Here is a 19,934-nt window from a genome sequence, read left to right on the forward strand (position 1 = left end):
GACCCAGGGTTAACAAAAAGAACAGCTGAAACTTGTGCTTTAAATGAAAAAGGGGAGGGCAAGCAAATATTGCCAATGAGTTTTTAAATGTCGGGGAGACAAACATATTTTCATTTCAGTGTAAAAAATTTACCACCTATTTAAACTGATCTTTTGAATGCAAGAAGCTGCTCTGCCGGGTACAGTAGAATGATAGGAGGTTGCCTCTTGGCTTCTCTGGGTGCTAAAGCAACAGCAGGACCAGTCTTAAGATCATCACGAGGCTGAATAAATACAAAAGGAAGAAAGATGAAGGTCACTCTGATGGACAGGACAGTCATGTACTCCCTGTCATGTTGTTCCTATGCTCCGCAGCCTTCCTTAGAGCAGAGGGGGAGTTTATTTTTCCTATTTTGTAACTTAAAAACATTCCATGAACAGATGAGTGAAATCAAACCCACTGTTCTGAAAACCTTGGATGAGGGATTAAGAAAAAAAGGTCAGGAGAAATGAAAACTTCCAAAAGCTACCCAAGAAAGTGACTGGAAAAAAGTCAAGGGTGCTGGAGAGATGGTTCATCAGTTAAGAGCTGTAGAAGGAGCAGCGGGGCTGCGTCCCGCCACCTGGCTAGTTTTACAGCCGGAATAATTACACGGAAACTGTATTCTTTTAAACACTGCCTGGCCCATTAGTTTCAGCCTCTTATTGGCTAATTAACCCATATTTAGTAATCTATGTAGCACCACGAGGTGGTCGCTTACCAGGAGAGATCTTAACCTGCGTCTATCTTGGAGAGGAGAGACATGGTGACTCACTATGGCGACTGCCTGAAGTGTCTGCCTCACTGCCTTTTACCCAGCATTCTGTTCTGTTTACTACGCCTACCTAATTTTCTGTCCTATTAAAGGGCCGAGGCAGTTTCTTTATTAACCAATGAAATTAACACATAGACATTCCTCCATTAAAGAGCATTTGCTGCTCTTCCAGAGGACCAGAGTTCAGTCTGCATCCATGGCAGGTAATCCTAATAATAAATGACATGAAACTCTAGCTCCAAGGGATCTGATGACCTTTTCTGGCCTCTGTAATCACCTGTACACTTGTGACATATACACTCATGTGTGTGCACATGTATACACATCCAGACAAAGAGAAAAAGAAAAATCTATTCACAAAAAGAAAATGGAACAAGGAGTAATTCAGTGAGAGTATTTTTTTAAAAGAATATGAGGTACATTCAATTGCCCAGGGTCCTTTCTTCATCACTAACCCCCACTTTTGATCCTTCCCAGCATCAAACACCATCTTCATGTCAGGGGCACAGTTAGAAAGTTGCCTTTGGCACACCCCCCCCCCCCAAATAAAAACCACCACACTAGAGAATTACAGAGCCACTCTAGAAAATTCAACAGCAATACAAGTGCATGAAACTACTCAGGAGGCTTTAACCCAGGGCTAAATACTACCGATACTTTGAAGTACTTCCTTCTTGTCTTGGTTTTTGCCACAGACATCTTTAAACACTGGGTCAAACTGTATTTGCTGTGTTTTCATCCTGTTTGTATACTTTATTATGACATTATTAAGTTCCAGTGACGGCAAATAGTTTTCAATCATGATATGCAAATGCCTGTTTAGTATTCCTTAAATAGATAAAATATTTACATTTATTTTCTGGTGAATTTTCAGCTCAACTATTTTCTATTAGAAATGCAGTCTGAGTGAACATTAGGCTTTCCATGCTTCTTTGAAATAATTTCTGAGAAATGAAAATGTGTACCAAAGGAAGGCAATGTTTATGGTTTTCAACACTCAAGGAAAGCTTCCAGGAGGAATTAGACACATTTTCTCTATATTTTAATTGATAATCTGTTTAATTTCATGGACAGAACCACAGAATCAGGGCTGGGATGCAGCTCAGTGGCAGAGTGCTTGTGCCAGGCCCTGGGTTCGGTCCTCAGCACTGAAAGAGCTGCAGTCCCTAACTAATAACTAGCTGTGGGTGAGAAGTCTTCCCCACAGGCACATGTAGAACGCTTCGCCTCCGGCTGGTGGCGCTGTTTGGGAAGGCAATGGCACCTCTAGGAAGAGAAATCTGGCTGAAGGCAGTGTGTTACCAAGGTGCAGGCTTTGAGATTTTTTTAGCCTGGTTCTCTTCCTTTTCTCTCTGTGTACACAGAATATGGTCACTTCCCTTCCAGATTCCGAGACCGTCTCACCTACTGCTGCTGTGCCTGACCTGAAATGATGGATAGCATCCCCTCTGGAACATGCTGACATGATGAACAATGTCCCCTGTGGAACATGCTAACATGATGGACAGCATCCCCTGTGGAACATGCTGAATGACGGACAGCATCCTCTGGAACATGCTAACATGACGGACAGACAGCGTCCCCTCCAGAACACCCCCCTGGCATAAGCCCTCTTCTCCTCTAGGTTGTCATTTGTCAGAATAATTTATAACAGGGACAGAGAGAAAAGTAACTAATACACTAAACACCCAACCAAAAACAAAGAAATAAATGAAATGAAATGCATATACTGGCTCAAAATAGGAGACATTTAAGGTTACTAGCTAAAAATAAAATTATCTCCCTTTGAAATTCAATGACTCAGACTGTCACTAAATCATTTTACAAGTGGAGAAATCTTGAGGAAAACTGAGGGTGAGCTTAACTCTTTAGTCTGATAAAGATAAATGTGTACATCTGATTGGATACTACAAAGCACATCAGAGGGGAATGTTGTCACATCAAAGGATGACTGAATTCATGGTGGCTTATGTCTGTTATAATTAAAATATTGTAATAATTATCTGACCTTTCAGATGAAAATTAATTCCTTTAAAAATACTTTAAAAGATTTAATACAGTGTGTGTGTGTGTGTGTGTGTGTGTGTGTGTGTGTGCCTGCAAAGTCCAGAAGACACTGCCTGATATCCTGAACCTAAAGTTTCACTCAGTGTGGGTTCTGGGAACCAGATCCAGTTCCTCTGGGAACGCAGCAAATGCTTGTAACTGCTGAGTCACTTCCCCAGCATGAAAATCAGTTTCTTTTAAAAAATATTAATTTATTTTTATCTTATGTGTAATAATGGTTTGCCTGCATGCATATATTTCTATGTAACTGGTGCACATGGAGGCCAGAAGGAAGGGTTGGATCCCTTAGAACCAGAATTACAGAAGGTCATCAGCCAAACATGGCCCTCTGCAAGAGCAGTGAGCCACCTCTCCACCCCCATTGAAAATGAATTCCTCACAAAAGTCACCACACTTTAGCAAGACTGGGCACATTTAGGAGTATTGCTGTAGCTTGTCACCACTCTGAAACACTGTACAGGAAAGCACAGATCAGAAGAAAGGTTCTCACCTTAAGCCTGCAACCAGCCCAGCAGGCATTATTTTCTTGGATCTCTTGAATCTCACACCCATTATGGTGGCCAAGAAGAAAGCTGTAACTGAAACCCAAATACCGTGAATTAGAATTTTAAACAGTATCAATGTTTGCTAGCAAAAAAAACTAAAACCAGGTACCCGGGGGGTTAAACAACAGGTATTCTCCTGCTGTGCCCAGGGGAAGAAATATTCTATGAAGCAAGTAAAAGTACTGTTCTTCAGAGAATCAGGGTATAGCTGTACATACAAGCTATCTGTGCACTAAACAGAATTCTGATTTAATTTCTTGAAACGCATGTTATAGAAGGAAGTAGAGTCGGGCAGTGGTGGTGCATGCCTTTAATCCCAGGACTCGGGAGGCAGAGGCAGGCAGAACTCTGTGAGTTCAAGGCCAGCCTGGTCTACAAGAGCTAGTTACAGGACAGCTAGGAATATTACACAGAGAAACCCTGTCTTGGGGAGGGGAAGCAAAGAAATGAAATGGCAGGCTAGGCCATCAGTACTATCAGTTTGATCAGTTCTGTCTACAAAGCAACAAGAATTATGTTCAGTCTTGACACAGACTCATGGACACTTAAGTTTGACAGTTCATTTTCTAGTACGCCTGGTACAAAGTGTGAAGGTAACATCTTCCAGGTTGAACCTTTCTAACTGCAGAAAACATATCACTTACACAATGACACTTTGACATCCCGTTTGTCATTTGAGACACGATAGGCTCCATACCCAGCCAAAACTCCAACAGAAAGACCAGCAATCAAGGATGGAACTCCACCTGTGCGAGGAGAGAGACAGAGAGGAGGATTACAAGAGCTGGATACATAACTCAGCAGTTAGTAGTAAGCACTGCTCTTGCATGGCCTCCTCGGGCTCTTGCGTTCATGCATACATACTCACACATACACACAGTTAAAAATAATGAAAATATGTATTTTTTAAATGAAGAAGAGGAAAAGAGAACTACAGCCAGGTGTTGTGGCACACGCCTTTTAACTCTATGATTTTGAGGTCTATACAGAGTTTTAGGATAGCCAGGGCTACATACAGAGACCTGGCCTAAAAAGAGCAAAAAGGAAAGAAAAGAAAAAAGAGGCAAATACTAAAGAGTGAGAGAACCTGAAAAATGAAAGGAATTCATGTGGGTCTCTGCCTCTGCCTCCATCAGTTGCTGGATGAAGGCTCTATGATGAAATTTAAGATATTCATCAGTCTGACTTCAGGGCAAGTCAAGATTAGGCCCCCTCTCCTCTATAGCTTAGGGTCTTAGCTGGAGTCAGCCTTGTGGACTCATGGAAATTTCTCTAGAGTCAGATTTCTGCTAATCCTATAATAGCTCTTTCAATCAAGATATCTCTTTCCTTGCTCTCATCTCTGTCCTTCCTCCATCTTCACTATCCCATTCCCTCAAATTCTTCTTACCCCTGCCCTTCTCCCCTTCTCTTCCCCTTCCACCATGCCTTCTCTCCTTTACCCCCATGCTCCCAATTTTGTCAGGCAATCTTGTCTGTTTCCAATTTCCAGGTGGGTCTATATGTTTTTCTTTGGGTTCACCTTATTACTTTGCTTCTCTAGGATCATGAAGTACAGGCTCAATGTCCTTTGTTTATAGCTAGTATCCACTTATGAGTAAGTATATACCACATTCATCTTTTTGGGTATGGGTTACCTCACTCAGGATGGTGTTTTCTAATTCCATCCATTTGCATGCAAAATTCATGATGTCATTGTTTTTTTTACCACTGAGTATTACTCTAATGTGTAAATATACCACATTTTCTTTATCCATTATTTGTCTGAGTGGCATCTAGTTTGTTTCCAGGTTCTGGCTATTACAAATAATGCTGTTATGAACATAGTTAAACAAATGCTTTTGTAGTATGATTGAGCATATTTTGAGTATATGCCCAAGAGTGGTATTGCTGGATCCTGAGATAGGTTGATTCCCAATTCTCTGAGAAACTGAAATACTGATTTCCAAAGTGGTTGTACAAGTTGCATTCCCACCAGCAATGGATGAGTGTTTCCCTTACTCCATATCCTCTCCAGCGTAAGCTACCATTGGTGTTCTTAATCTTAGCTTTTCAGATAGGTGTAAGATGGTATCTCAGAGATGTTTTGATTTGCATTTTCCTGATGGCTAAGGATGTTGAATATTTCCTTAAGTATCTTTTAGTCATTTAAGATTCTTCTGTTGAAAATTCCCTGTTTAGTTCTGTACCCCATTTTTAATTGGGTTATTTAGAATTTTAATGTCTAATTTCTTGAGTTCTTTATATATTTTGGAGAACAGTCCTTTGTTTGATGTGGGGTTGGTGGAGATCTTTTACCATTCAGTAGGCTGCCTTTTGTATGACTGACTGTGTCTTTTGCTTTACAGAAGCTTCTCAGTTTCAGGAGGTCCCCTTTATTTATTGTTACTCTCAGTGTCTGTGCTTCGGGGGTTATATTTAGGAAGTGGTCTCCTGTGGACCATGGCAACTCTTATAAAGAAAAAAACATTTAATTGGCATGGCTCATTTATAGTTCAGTTTCCATCCATTATCATCATGGTGGGACATGGCAGTGAGACACGATGCTGGAGAAGTAGCTGAGAACAAGATGAGAAGTTCTACATCTTGCAGTCAACAGGAAGTTGTCTGAGACACTGGGTGGTATCTTGAGCATATATGAGATCTCAAAGCCTGCCTACACAGGGATACACTTCTTCCAAGAAGGCTACATATACTCTAACAAAGTCATACCTCTTGATAGTGCCACCCCTATGGGGGCATTTTCTTTTAAACCACTACAGAGATAAAGGCAAATGAAGTATGAACCTCTTCACAGGTAGTTTCCTGCAAAACACTAAATGCAAGGCGGGAGAACATGAACACTACACTGCACAGGTAGGCATCATGTATAAGAGTAAGAAAGCCTTCCTCAGTTGCTCGTCTTCTTCCATCATGTCCCCAGTTGCCTGAATAGCATCTTTTTACTAAGGGGTTAAACAACAGGAAATGGGTTTTATAAATATTTTATCTTACAAGGGTGAGGATAGGAGTGCTGAGCAGGTCAAGCAATGGCTTTGTCTTGAATAATCATCTATAATAATCTAGCCTCAAGATATCAGCGTTCAAAAACAAAAGGAGACATAAGAAGAGAGTAGAAGACACAGCCACCTTGTGTTTAGTCAAGCCATCAACCACAATGCACCATGATAAATACTAAGCACTTCCCAGGCTCTAGACAGAGAGCTGCACATTGGAGACACTGTGAATAATTTGTGTGTAATTCTTGCTTTAGAGATTTCAACTAATTTAAACTCTTTTAGATTAGAAGTCCCAGGTGGAAGTTGAAGTATCTCTATATTTTAAATACCCATAGAGAATCAAGCTATGCAGCTGGGTCACAAGCTGTAGCCATCCATGCATGCATGTAGACAGACAGACATAGTGTAACAGAGTCCAAGACCTTAGTAGGCCCCCAGATCTTAGAACAACTGACTCAGTGATGGAAGTACCATTCATGTACATGTAAAACTCAGCATGTAGAGAGTCCTGCCTGCCAAAATGAAAACAGACCTAACCCATGAAAATCCCTAGTTCTAGCAAAGTCTCTAAAGGTAACTAACTTTGCTTTTTGGGCTTCAGTAGTTCTGCTTCTGCCTAACTGTTTTTGTTAACTGAAGTATCAACTCAGATCATAGTTTCTGTAGCCAAAAGCTCACCCTGAAAAGGGTTTGGGGCTACACTGTTGTAGGAGGTTGCTTGCTTGTTTCTCCCTTCCTAGAATACCGAAATAACCACATAGAAACCATATTAATTAAATCATTGCTTGGCCTATTAGCCCTAGCTTCTTACTGACTAGCTCTTACATCTTAATTTATTACATTTCTATCAATAGGTGTTTCGCCACTTAAGCATCTGTCTCTGGCAGGACTACATGGCTTCTCCTGACTCTGCCTTCTTTCTCCCAGCATTCAGTTTAGTTTTCTCCACCTAGCTCTATTCTACCCTATTACAGGCCAAGGCAGTTTCTTTATTCATTAACCAATAAAAGCAACACATATACAGAATAACTTTCCATACCATTTTCCCTTTTATGTTTAAATTAAAAAGGTTTTAATTTTTAACATAGTAAAATTACATATAACAGGTATCAAGAAAGAATTACAGTTATAATATTTATACCTACTTTACCTTTTATCATAACGAAGGGAAACTGTAATTATAACTATCTATTTTTCAACTCCATCAAAGACCACAGAAGGATATATATTACCTAAGTAAACAAAAAGTGCATTGTAAAAAACTTTCAAAACTCTAGAATTGACAGAGACATCTTGCTGCCTGGCCAGTCACCCAAAGTCCTTTTGTACTGTTGGAACATCCATCTTCAGCCTACGGGACATAGTATCCAGCAGACTTTTCCACGAAGCAGGAAATTTTAAAGACCATTTTGCCTCTATTGGTTATTTGTGAGTCACTGCAGAATGTCTAGCAGACTTTTTCATGAAGCAGGAATCCTGAAGGATCATCTCACCTTTAGGTACGTCCAGCAGTTATTTTTATGTGGGTCCTGCATGTCCAATTCATACATATAACATTAGGGAATCCAGGGAAGAGCAATTTCTGGCCCAAATGGCTAGAAAACTCCATGAGGAGCCTCTTCAATGCCCATTATCCTCTTGAAATAATTGATGTTGCCAGGAGCATATGTGTCTCATTGTCATGAAAAGTCCTAAGTTCTTAAGCACCATATTCTGAAGATCTTTGAAAGATTTGAAGAATTGCTATCTATCTGAAATATATCTCTGTACATCTAGAAAACCTAACTAACATGACTACAAGATTGACTATTATAGATGACTCTCTATGAACCTATATTTCTTAATTATACATTACATTTTTAAATGAGCTGCACAAACACAATACCTTAATCAAGAACAGAAATATACATATAACAAAATTGATCTTAAATTTGTATCAATAGAGTAAGATCAATTCCAATGCAAATCTCTATAGTATATCCCCTTTAAATATAATCAAACATTTATAAACAATCATTTGGGGGGAATTTGGGCTTAGCTCTCTTCAAACTATGTCATGCTTTTGTTGGACCAAGTAATTTTTGGGGGGTGTTCATGGCAACCTTTCAGAGGGTCTTAGTCCATCAAACCACATTAGTCTGGATGGATTACACAGATTCTCATCCCCTGTAGAAACAAAAGAAAAACCTCTTTCCAAGGCAACAAATCCTTAGACCCAAGTTTTGGAATCAAGATATCTTTAAAATATACAGGTTGGTTTAACTTAGCAGTCCATTTAATAATATGTCTCTCTGTACTGAGCTCATTCACAGTCAAAAAATTCAAAGAAAACACAATAATATATATGTAATCCAGACTCTCTGTGTATTTTCCATCTTTACGTGGCTCATTTTTTACTCCTTTTAATCTTTCACTGTCTGTGCCTTATCTCTTTAAAGACTTTGTTTTATTTTTTAAAATCATTTACTTTCTTTTTTTTTTCTTTTTTTTTTTGGTTTTTCGAGACAGGGTTTCTCTGTGGCTTTGGAGCCTGTCCTGGAACTAGCTCTTGTAGACCAGGCTGGTCTCGAACTCACAGAGATCCGCCTGCCTCTGCCTCCCGAGTGCTGGGATTAAAGGCGTGCACCACCATCGCCCGGCTCATTTACTTTCTTTTATAGCTCTCTATACCCTTCTGCATTCTTTCTCCCAGCATTCAGTTTAGTTTTCTCTACCTAGCTCTACTCTACCCCATCACAGGCCAAGCCAGTTTCTTTATTAACCAACAACACATATACAAAATGACTACCCACACCACTATACTGGAATCTTGAACACCCAGTGTAGTTGGGAGCCAGCTAATAAAGACTTTCTATCTTAGTTTAAATAAAACCATGTTCAAACAGCCTGGAGAATACCCTACAACAACAGAGACAGACAGACACACACACACACACACACACGGGGGGGGGGGGGTAAAGCCCACCCTTTAAAAAGGAAGGCAGAAATATTTAGAAATTCTTTTCAGTTCAGCAATAGAAGACATTTACACAAATCTTTAACAAAACTTATTTCCACAGTAATTCCATGGTGGTTTATAAAATTTCAGCCTTTGAAAGTTACATTTCTGTCGTGGTGGGAAAAATACTTTAAAATCCACCTAAAGCAAGAAATATTTATTTTGGCTCAGTTACAAATATTTCAGCCCAAAGATGGTGGTTCCATTGCTTTGGGTCTGAGCTGACGCAGAGCATCAGGAAGCGGGAGCGTGTGACCCAGGATGCTTCTCTCAGCTCATATAGTTTAGAAGCAGAGAAAGAGAGGAGTGGAATGGAAAGGGGAAGGGAGGGAAAGGGAGGGCAAGAGAAAGACACATACACACACACACACACACACACACACACACACAGAGAGAGAGAGAGAGAGAGAGAGAGAGAGAGAGAGAGAGAGAGAGAGAGAGAGAGAGAAATTATATTTGAAAAAAAATCTTTTAAAAAAATCTTTACCTCAAAAAGCATATTCTGGGTAAGACAGCAGGCTAGAAGCCACCTCTGTGTGACCCAGAGTTAGAATGAAAAAAAAAATAGAGACTTCTAAAGACAACCAGAGAAGAACATTGAAAATTTGTAACGATGGTTATAAGACACCCCAAAAAAAATGCAGAGAAAAAAAAAGAAGTATACTGAAGTAAGCCAAGCCCACATTGCTCTAGACACATGGTCCCAGGATGGCTGAAGGGAAAGAGAGGTCTCATCAGACCTAAGCCTCACAGGCCTGGGAAAGCCCTATGTCCTCACAGATCTCACCCAGTCGTAGGTTCTGGGGGATATGGATTATTTGTTCTGTCAAACAGTTGAAGACACCACAGAAAGGAATCTAAGACTGTCATCCTGTGACCTGGAGGCCAGTGACCAGGTGCTGTGGCAGCAGGGGACACCACAGAACAGAAAGAAGGTAGCTCGATCACGAGCACAGCAAAGGACAAGCTTTGTGATAGGAGCAAAGGAGAACTAGGAAGGAGTCTATCTTGTCCAACAGCACACCAGCAAACTCCCTGATACTATGGGTGGGGGGGACAGAAGAGAATAGACGACAATCCTACCAATCAGAAAACAGCCACCAATTTATAAGATTTAGGTCAGGTGTGGTGGTGCCTGCCTTTAATTCCAGAACTCAGGAGGCTGGGGTAGAAGGATCTCTGTGAGTCTGAGGACAACTTGGTCTACGTGGTGAGCTACAGGACAGATAGGGCTACAAAGAGAAATGCTGTTAAACTCCACCACAGATCAAATGGATTTAAAGAGATATTCAGATATGCAAAACACACATTCTTCTCTACAGCTCACAGGGTCACCTCTAAAATGCTCCATAAGCTAACTACATCTGCCTATAATTAATGTTTTTATTTTTTTTTAGCTGAGTGTGGTGGTACACACATTTAATCCCAGCACTCAGGAGACAGAAGCAAACAGATCTGTCAGTTCAAGGTCAGCTAGGGCTACACAGTCAGACCCATTCTGCAAACAAAATTAATAATAAAATAAGAATTTATTTTCAAAACAATAAAAATTTGACTATGAAGTTCAGAAAAGCCTAAGTACTTATAACTGTAAAATCTAAGTAAAAAGTGCTTTATATACTTATTATTTATTTTATGAGGTTGGAAAATTATATTTTGTTCCTCAAAAGCTGAGTGATCTATTTCCCTGCATAAGTAGGTATGTAATAAGCTACTATAAAACACTAATATTACTAATACCTACATTATGAAATAGAACATTTTCAGGACAGTACTCTAACATTCCCAACCTCTTTGTTTACAATTAAGTATCCTTAGTTTTTTTTTATGAAATATGGGAGGAATAAGTTGCCTTGAAGAAGGTTAGTTAATTATGCAGCCCATAATTGCTGATGAAATTAGTTTTGTGAAAGACAGAAGCCCAGAAGGATCTACTATGCTTGGTTCCAAAATGATTTTCTCCTTTCCATGAATCTCTCCCAAGGCATGCTAGATCTCAGTCACCGTAGAAACATCTACAGCTGCTTGTGCTACTCACACATTGATGGAGGAGTGTCTATGTGTTACTTTCATTGGTTAATAAAGAAACTGCCTTGGCCCTTTAATAGGACAGAAAATTAGGTAGGCAGAGTAGACAGAATTGTGGGAGAAAGAAAGCAGACACTTCAGGCAGTTACCATAGGCAGTCGCCATGCCTCTCCTCTCTGAGTCAGATGCAGGTTAAGATCTCTCCTGGTAAGCCACCACCTCATGGTGCTACACAGATTACTAAATATGGGTTAGTCAAGATGTGAGAATTAGCCAGTAAGAGGCTGAAACTAATGGGCCAAGCAGTGTTTAAATGAATACAGTTTCTGTGTAATTATTTTGGGTAAAGCTAGCTGGTGGCCGGGAGCTGGGGCGGCGGGAAGTGCCCCTCCACTCCATCTACAACACATCTTCAGGAGATCCCAGCACAGCAACCAAGTTCTTGCGACAGCCACCAATTCCCAACTACAGCCAGCGACTAAACACTTCTGCCACTGCTCCCCACTACAGACCTAACTCCCCACTATAGCCACCGACACCCCACTATAGTTATCTGCTCCCCATTACAGCCACCAATGCTGTACTGCAGTCATCAACTCCCCACTACAGCCACCAACTCCTTTGTTGAATTTGTGCAGGATGTGGTAGTGCAGCACTTGGCGGATAGTAGTGAGTTTGAAGCCAGCCTGTTCAACATGGGACACTGAATCCAAAGTGAGGCAGAGAGGGAGGAAGAGAGGGAGAAATGGAGGGAAGGAAAAGAGGAAAGTTTTGGCTTACCCCTTCGCTTATATCCCAAAATACTTCCAATTGTCACAAGGGCTGCATAACCAAAACCAACCAGGTCCATTGGTGGGGATTCAAGTCTAAAGAAAGAGTGAGGGGCATATTATTTAGCGTTCTGGAGAAGAAATGTGTATACACATGATAGGTATCCCACAAAGCTCTGGGATTTCTCTGGCCCACCACAGAAAGGAAGCTCTATCTTTTCTCTTGTACCACCCAGCTACTCTCCCCATCTCAACACTCCAAACACACATGCGCAGTGGGGACACGTCGGCTAATTCTGTGTTGCTCTCTTCAAGACCTGCCATACCCTCAGCTGTTTCATTTCTGAATGAGACTTCTGCTCTGGTAGAAGTCTAGACATCACCACTCCTCCTCGACTCCAGGCCTGCAAGGCCTTTTCCCCTCGCCCCATGAGACATAGCCAACACCTGTGCCCACTCTCCTCTGCACCTTCTCCCCTGCCTCTGCTCTCAATTACCTCTTCACAGACTCTTTGGACTTTGTCTGGAGAGGGCTCTGCAGTGGGTGGCTTCTGACTCCTCTAAATGAGGGTTCACTCTGACCACATGCTTTGTTACCAACATCCCAGCGGCCAAGACATCCACTTGCAGCCAATAGCAAATCACTGTGCATTATAATGCCATTCCCCCAAATTCATTGTCCTGTGAATCCTGGGACCGGTACAGCACCCTCAGTGATGAGGAGAAGTTCCAGTGGAGCCCTGCCCTCAATCTCCCAAGATGCAACAGAAGTGAGATAGACTCAGGGGAAAAGGAATCAGCCTCTAGCTCAGTGGTTCCCAACCAGTGGGCTGTAGTGCTTTTGGGGGTCGGGTGACCCTTTGACATGGTCACCTAAGATCATCTTCGTATCAGATATTTACATTAGAATTCACAACAGCAGAAAATTACATTTACAGAACAGCAATGAATATAATAGGAGGATTGGCGTCCACACTACATAAGGAACTGTACTAAAGGTCTCAGCATTGGGAAGGTTGAGAACCACTGCTCTAGGTGGCTGTGAATCCATAGGTCATACCCCTTCATCTCCCCATGTCCCCAAAGTGAGGGATGTAGATGAGATGTAGTTCTTCATCTGGTTAAAGTCTATACTGACTACTGACTTTTTAAATAATACTTTTATTATTTCTTTGAGAATTCCATATAATGTATTTTTAACCTTCTCCTACCTCCCCCAAATCTTCCCAGATCTACCACACTTTGTTCTCTCTCTTTTTTTCTCATAAAGTCCAATTTGTGTTTCTAAAATGCTCTTGGGTGTCAGGCCTACCTGCCGGGGGTCATCCACTTAGGAAACTGACCCTCCCTCTAACACAACAACCAAATGCTAAGAGCTCCTCAGGTAACGATGGGAATTGTGCCCATCTCCCCATCTCCCTCCTGAGATTTGTTAGCCTGGAGCTTGCACAGGCCTTGTGCACACTTTGAGAATCGGTGTGAGTCCACCAGTGCCCGGCTGTGTCTAGAGAACACTGTCAGCATCTACAACCTCTTGCTCCAGCAGTCTCTCCACCCCTCCTTCCTGGATGACTCCTGAGCCTGCAGGGAGGGGTACAACAGGCATCCCATTTAGTGCTTAGCACAGGTCACTTCTTCTCGGGATGGTGACCAACTGGGAGTCTCTGTGTTAACCACTGACTACTGCAGAGAGTTTCTCTGATGAGGACTGAAACCCGCACTTATCTACAGGCACAGCAATAAGCTATGAGGAGTCATTGTCGTACAGTTTCCATTCAGCAGAGGAATAGCAGTAGGCTCTCCCTAGGACCTAGGACTTATCTGCCCACGGGATCTTTACATTTTTATATTTTTAAAATTTTTATATCTATTTGTCCACAGGAAAAATACTGGTGTTAGTAAATATGAACATGGTAATGGTGTTTGAGGTTTCCTGTGCATTCTGTGTGTGCATATGTAAGAGCATGTGTGTCTAATGGGGGAGCTAATCTGGGTCTTCACATACCGCTCTACTACGGAGCTGTATCCCTGGCTCACCTGTGTGCTCCTTTAGATGAACCAGTTCTATGAGACTGACTCAGAATCGGATAGATGCAAAACTCATCCCAGAGTCACTTAGTGTCCTGTAAACCAAATGTAGTAGCTCACACCTGTCATCTCAGCGTCTAGGAGGCTGGGCCAGGAGTTCAAGAGCAACCTCACTACACAGTGGGTTCCTGGCCAGTCAGGCTACAGAATGAGAGTTTGCCTCAAAAAACCAAACACACACACACACACACACACACACACACACACGTGCGCGCACACACATACACCCATGCACACATGGACACACACCACACACATACAGAGTCACAGTAAAGGAGGCAGCACGGAAAGAACTCTCACACTGACATGAAGAACTAATCCAGTAGATGTCATCTGTACCCAAGAAGTGGCATCAAGATACAAAACTTACAGGAAGGACCTGCATTAAAAAATATTTGATGCCTGAAAAGAGATAAGATATAATAAGAGGGGCTGAAGACAGCTCGGTGATTAAGAGCACAGTCTACTCTTCCATAATGCGGGGGTTCAATTCCCAGCACCTACAGAGCAGCTCATAACTACCTGTAACTCTAGTTCCAGGGGCTCAGGAGCACTCCTCTAGTCTCCATGGGCACCAGGAATTTCCTTGGTGTCCAGACATGCATGCAGGCAAAATACCCAAAAACATAAAAAAAAAAAAAACAAGAAAAAACCAGAAAACTAGAGAAGAATTGTGATGTGGAAAAAATAAAAACAAGGAATGTATAAGCATTGTGCTGAAGTACACACATACGCACGCACGCACACGCTGTGTGGTAGGTACTGGCTAGGGTTTAGTGGCATATGCCTTAAATCCCAGGCAGGATCAATGTGAGTTTGAAGCTAGCCTGAACTACACCTGAGTTCTAGGCCATCCAGTGCTGCATGAACCCTCATGTGGGAGTGGGGAGTACATAACTAATTAAACTTTTAAAAACTAAACCAATAAACAAATGGAAAACTTCAGGGGCAGTGGGAAATACAATTCTGAGCTACTAGCATTAGATTCCACACCATCTCAGTAAATCACTGTGTAGATTTAGGAAGGAAGTGCTACCATGCATTTCCCAAGTGGGGAAACAGGCATAGGGAAGGCAAACAATGTCCAAATGACACAGAGCCAAGATCTGGGGACCAGGGATGTCTTGTTGTTGGAAACTGCGCCATAGCATACCCGAGAACTGAGTCACTGGGCCGAGCAAGGTGAACAGGCAAAGGAAGGGATGCGCTTCAGAGTTCTCCATTGTGAATTCTTCTCCTGAATGGCCCCACACCTGTGAGCACAATGCATCATCCACCTGGTGACTCACACTTTTCTGCCCTGTGCACAGTGCACACTGAGTCCTTCCTAGCACTATGTAGGGATGAGCCACGCTGGACCACATACCTGGGCATCAAGCTGATCCCGAGACTTACAGGCTGTGTAAAATCAGGCGCATCCTCAATTGCTCTGTAATCCCATGTCTCCATGTTTACAGAAGGAAACTAGAAACGTCTAGCTCCCATGGTTACTTAAAAATTAATTAAAGCTCCAGAATAGTCCCTGGAACACACTGAGCATTCAATACACATCAGCTGTTCTAAGCACAGAAAGACAAATACTGTGTGTTCTCACTTACACGTGGAAGCTAAGACATTGCCAGAGCCTGGGAATGGTGTGGGTAGGAAGAGGTTAGCAGTACAGAGTATCACTGTCAAGGAGACAGCTTGGAATGTCCTTCAGCACAGTGGAATAGCTGTGGTTGGCCACAGATTCCTCAATAGCTAGTATACGGGATTATTCTGGATGGTCCCAGCATAAAATAATGAATATCTGAGGTAAGAGCTATGCCAATTGCTCTAAACTGTTGATAAAACATTAAATATATAATATTGAAATGCCATAGTCTATCCCATAAATGTGTACAACTATTACGTGCCAATTAAAAATAAAAGTATATTTTGAAACAAATATTAGCTTTCAGTAATAGTATTCTTTCATTTTTACTTTTACTTTTAAGGTCATTACTGTTTCCGCACACAAGTGACCAACTGACAGAGTACATCTGTCTTGTGAAAATTGGATAAAGCATATTTAAACTCCTTCCCTTTCAACAAGTATTTATTGAGCATTATCTCTATAGGAAGTAGGAAGCAGTTTCGGATAGGTTGGGGACACAAGCTAGTGGACAGTACAACAGAGCAGGGAGAAGTCGATGGTGAGGAGCCCCAAGATGTCAGGCATATGGTGGACATTGGAGCCCAAGGAAGGATGTCCAGGAGAGGCAAGGTCCCAGCTGGGATCTTGTGAGAAAGCAGGAATAAGCACAGCGAGCAAGTGTTCCAGGCGGATGAATGAATGTGTGCAAAGGCTTCTAGGAGTTGGGACGGAAGGCTTGCTTGCAAATAAAATGAAATTCGGAGGGTGGAGGAAGGCTGGGGATCTCCTGGCAAAGAACCTGAGCTCTGTTTCTAGCACCCACGGGTGGGCAGGTCACAACTGCCTGTAACCCTAGGTTCAGGGGATCTGATGACCTCCTTTGAACTCTGAGGGCAAGTACACTCATGAGCCAGAGACTCATGTAATAAATAATAAAGCAAATCTTAAAAAGTGGAAACAAATGGACTGTGAGAAGAGCACCTGTTCAGAAATCTCACCCTGCTCTCAGCGAAGGGTTAAATGAGCAACCCTTGCAATCTGACTGAAAGTCTACCCGGTGCTTCCTAGCTGTGGCGGTGGAACATAAGAAAGGCAGGGGGCATGAGTTGGAAGCTGATGCAGTAAACTAGTCAGCTGATGAGAGTGATCCACCCTGCAGAAACAATGGCGGTGGAGAAACTTGGACGAACTTGAGAGATTCGGCAGTTAGAACTGGCAAACTGGAGGTGGGGCCAGAAAGGCAGGGAAGCTTCAAGGATGGCTCCTACAGATCTCTGGCCTGGACCTCTCAGAGACGTGGGGGTGGGAAGCCTTGATGCTTTTCCCTGAGTCAGAGCCCTGGGGCAGTAGCAAATGTGTGTGAGGTGCGGACATTTGGAATATAGACTGAGGTGTCCAACAGCCAGGAAGACACTCTGATTTAGAAATCGGGAGCTGAAAAGACAGCTCCTTTATCATTGGATAATATTAGGGACTTAGGGGGTCTGGAGAGATGGCTCAGTGGTTAAGAGCATTGCCTGCTCTTCCAAAGGTCCTGAGTTCAATTCCCAGCAACCACATGGTGGCTCACCACCATCTGTAATGAGGTCTGGTGCCCTCTTTTGGCCTTCAAGTATACACAGAGACAGAATATTGTATACATAATAAATAAATATTTAAAAAAATATTAGGGACTTAGTTTTTTTTCTTCAGGTGTGAAAAGTAGATTCATCTTCTTCCTGAGCACCCCAAATCTTCTCCTGTGATCCTCTCTTAGACATAAATCCTTTAATTTGGTATAAAACCGCTTATGGTGTGGTGCTTGTCCGATTCTCTTTTCTAGGTCAGTCAAGTTCTCTGAGGACAAAGCCACACTCGCGTCCATTGCTGACCTGCACACAGACAGCACCAAGCTCACTGCGCCGAACGAATGAGTAACGGGATGGCTGGAACACACAATGTGCTGAAACTATCACATGCAGTGCCCGCCCCCACACACACTGTCAGGAATCCACAGGGAACGCATCATTGCCCTAAAGAAGGCTAAAGGAAATTCATTCTCAACCTATGCACACTGAGAAAATACACACATGTCAATCATATTTCTTGCTTCTTCCCCATGGCAGAGGCCACTTGTCCCCACCACAGCCAAGCATTAAGGGAGAGGCTGTAGGAACAGGAAAGGAATGGGGTGAAGCTGGAAGAGGGAGGCATGTTCACTACATGTTCCTGAAACAGACAGGCTAGGGCCAAAGAGCATCCTGGACGCAATGCAGCGAAATGATTTACTGCTTGGCAAACAAAGCCGAAGGGCAAATCCCTGCCTTGCCCAGTACCAAGTTCCCCAAGGTATGGCCACTAAGAGATCTGTAGATAAATATATACAACGCGTTTTCCCATAAAAACAAAACAACTGCCTATCTTGGGCTATGCAGGCATGAAAGTCATTTTTGAAGGAAGTCTGGCTGAACCGTACCGACCACCATACCCCACCCCTCGGGAGGTAGAAGGTGAAATAAGTGTTATACTTAGGGACCCAGGAAGGCAGAATTCAGGAAATTGCCAGCATGATGACAGGAGAGATCTCTGGAAGGGCAGCCTCCATCTCTCCTTCCACAGGTCCTCTGAATTTTTTCTTAGTGCGGAGATTGACAGATTGAAGGAGAGGGCGCATGCTCAGCAAAGACCCGTTTATTACCCCCACCTCCCCGTTGCAAGGAAACCTCCATTTATGAGACGGATGCATGGCTCACCTGCAGTCCTGAGCCGCTGCTGCAGCCGAAGGAAAGGGGCGGGGATGCGCAAGCGCAGTACTTCATTCCGGAAGCAGTTTCCAAGCCTGCGCATTCCCTCACCGATTACTACCTTAGTGGAAAGTGAAGCGTCTTCTTCGGAGCTGCTTTGTGCAACCCGGCATCCCTGATTCCACACCCTCCTGCTTTCCTGTGCCCGGAAGCGGGGAGCTGCTGTAGGGCTGCGGGAACCGAGACCCTGGGAACTTGCTTGTCACCGGGATTCCTGGGTCCCAGAGAGCAGGGCTGGAGCCTGCTGCCCCCTCCCGGCCGGGCCGACGCGTGCAGCGAGACTCCTGTGTTTGACTGGGATTACCAAATGAACTAAGAGGGTTTTTTTTAGGAAGCCAGGGAATGCACTAGGTATTTGCAGATTGTTTCTGTTTTCAGTGGAGGAGCTGACGTTCCAAAATGTGAAGTAGGATGTCCAAAGAATTCAAGTTGGTCTGGGTTGAAGTCCGAGTTCCCTTACTGTTTACTGCCTCTAGGATCGGACAGATGTGGGCATGACATCAAGATCCTGGGCTGTGAGACCAGGGCTGCCAGCCTTAGATGTCCGGGAAGAATGGTACAGAACGCCAGAGCTGGAAAATATTTTGAGTCTTCGAGTTCAGAGGAACCTGTCCCAGAAACGAGTCTTTAGTTGACAGGAAACCAACCTTCTTGGTAAATTCTCATGCTACTCTGCTTTTGCACTCTAGGCTGAAAATGGTAACTAGACCAACCCTCTGCTATTATACAGCTGCAGTCGGGTATGGGCGGGGGGGGGGGGGAACTCCAGGATTCTGTGGTGTGAGGAATAACAGAATGCCCCAGAATGCACAAACGAACCTAACAAAAACATTAAAGCTTATGCATTAGTTTTCTGAGCCCTATTCCGTACACAGTGAGAGTATTTAGGGGAAATAATATGACTGGATTTTGACAGCTGGGAACTCTAAGCTGGGTTAGGGGATTAGCCAAGCCCTGAAAGAGTCACAGGAGCCCTGACAGCAACACACAGGGATGTGGAGGCAGTAGCATCCTGCTGTTTGCCTCTGAGTTCTCCGGGAACTTCTTCCCACCCCGCTATGTCCCTCCTCACCCCAGCCTTCTTGCTCCATAGAACCCTTTCCCTATCCAAAACAAAATGAGGACTCTATGGAGAGCTTTATTATGTCCATGATATGATTTCGGTAAATGATTGTTTCTTTGATCACACATTTATATTCGAAGAGTTTGGTCTTAAAAGAAACTGGCCTTTATTATTGAATTGG

The 19,934-nt window shown here is 42.9% G+C and overlaps 1 protein-coding gene across 1 annotated transcript; it reads right to left on the reverse strand.

The window, feature by feature from the left end:
• On the reverse strand, window positions 1-18,863 carry Tmem14a (transmembrane protein 14A). Its single transcript, XM_038342927.1, has 5 exons — window positions 18,640-18,863; window positions 12,212-12,297; window positions 4,051-4,152; window positions 3,352-3,439; window positions 1-263 (listed from the first exon to the last, which is right to left on the reverse strand). Exons 2-5 carry the CDS (start codon window positions 12,279-12,281, stop codon window positions 224-226), a joined length of 300 nt encoding a protein of 99 aa, XP_038198855.1. The 5' UTR covers window positions 12,282-12,297; window positions 18,640-18,863; the 3' UTR covers window positions 1-223.
• Between the last annotated feature and the right edge of the window lie 1,071 nt (window positions 18,864-19,934).

The sequence above is a fragment of the Arvicola amphibius genome, chromosome 9 (assembly GCF_903992535.2).
Source record: "Arvicola amphibius chromosome 9, mArvAmp1.2, whole genome shotgun sequence".
In the NCBI taxonomy this organism is placed as follows: Eukaryota; Metazoa; Chordata; class Mammalia; order Rodentia; family Cricetidae; genus Arvicola; species Arvicola amphibius.

Coding starts and splice junctions, on each gene's coding strand:
- Tmem14a (XM_038342927.1), bottom strand. CDS start 12,281: ATGGACCTGGTTGGTTTTGGTTATGCAGCCCTTGTGACAATTGGAAGT. Junction 3,440..4,050: donor GGATGTCAAAGTGTCATTGT/GTAAGTGATATG, acceptor TTTGGGTTTCAG/TTACAGCTTTCTTCTTGGCC. Junction 264..3,351: donor GGGCTGGTTGCAGGCTTAAG/GTGAGAACCTTT, acceptor GTATTTATTCAG/CCTCGTGATGATCTTAAGAC.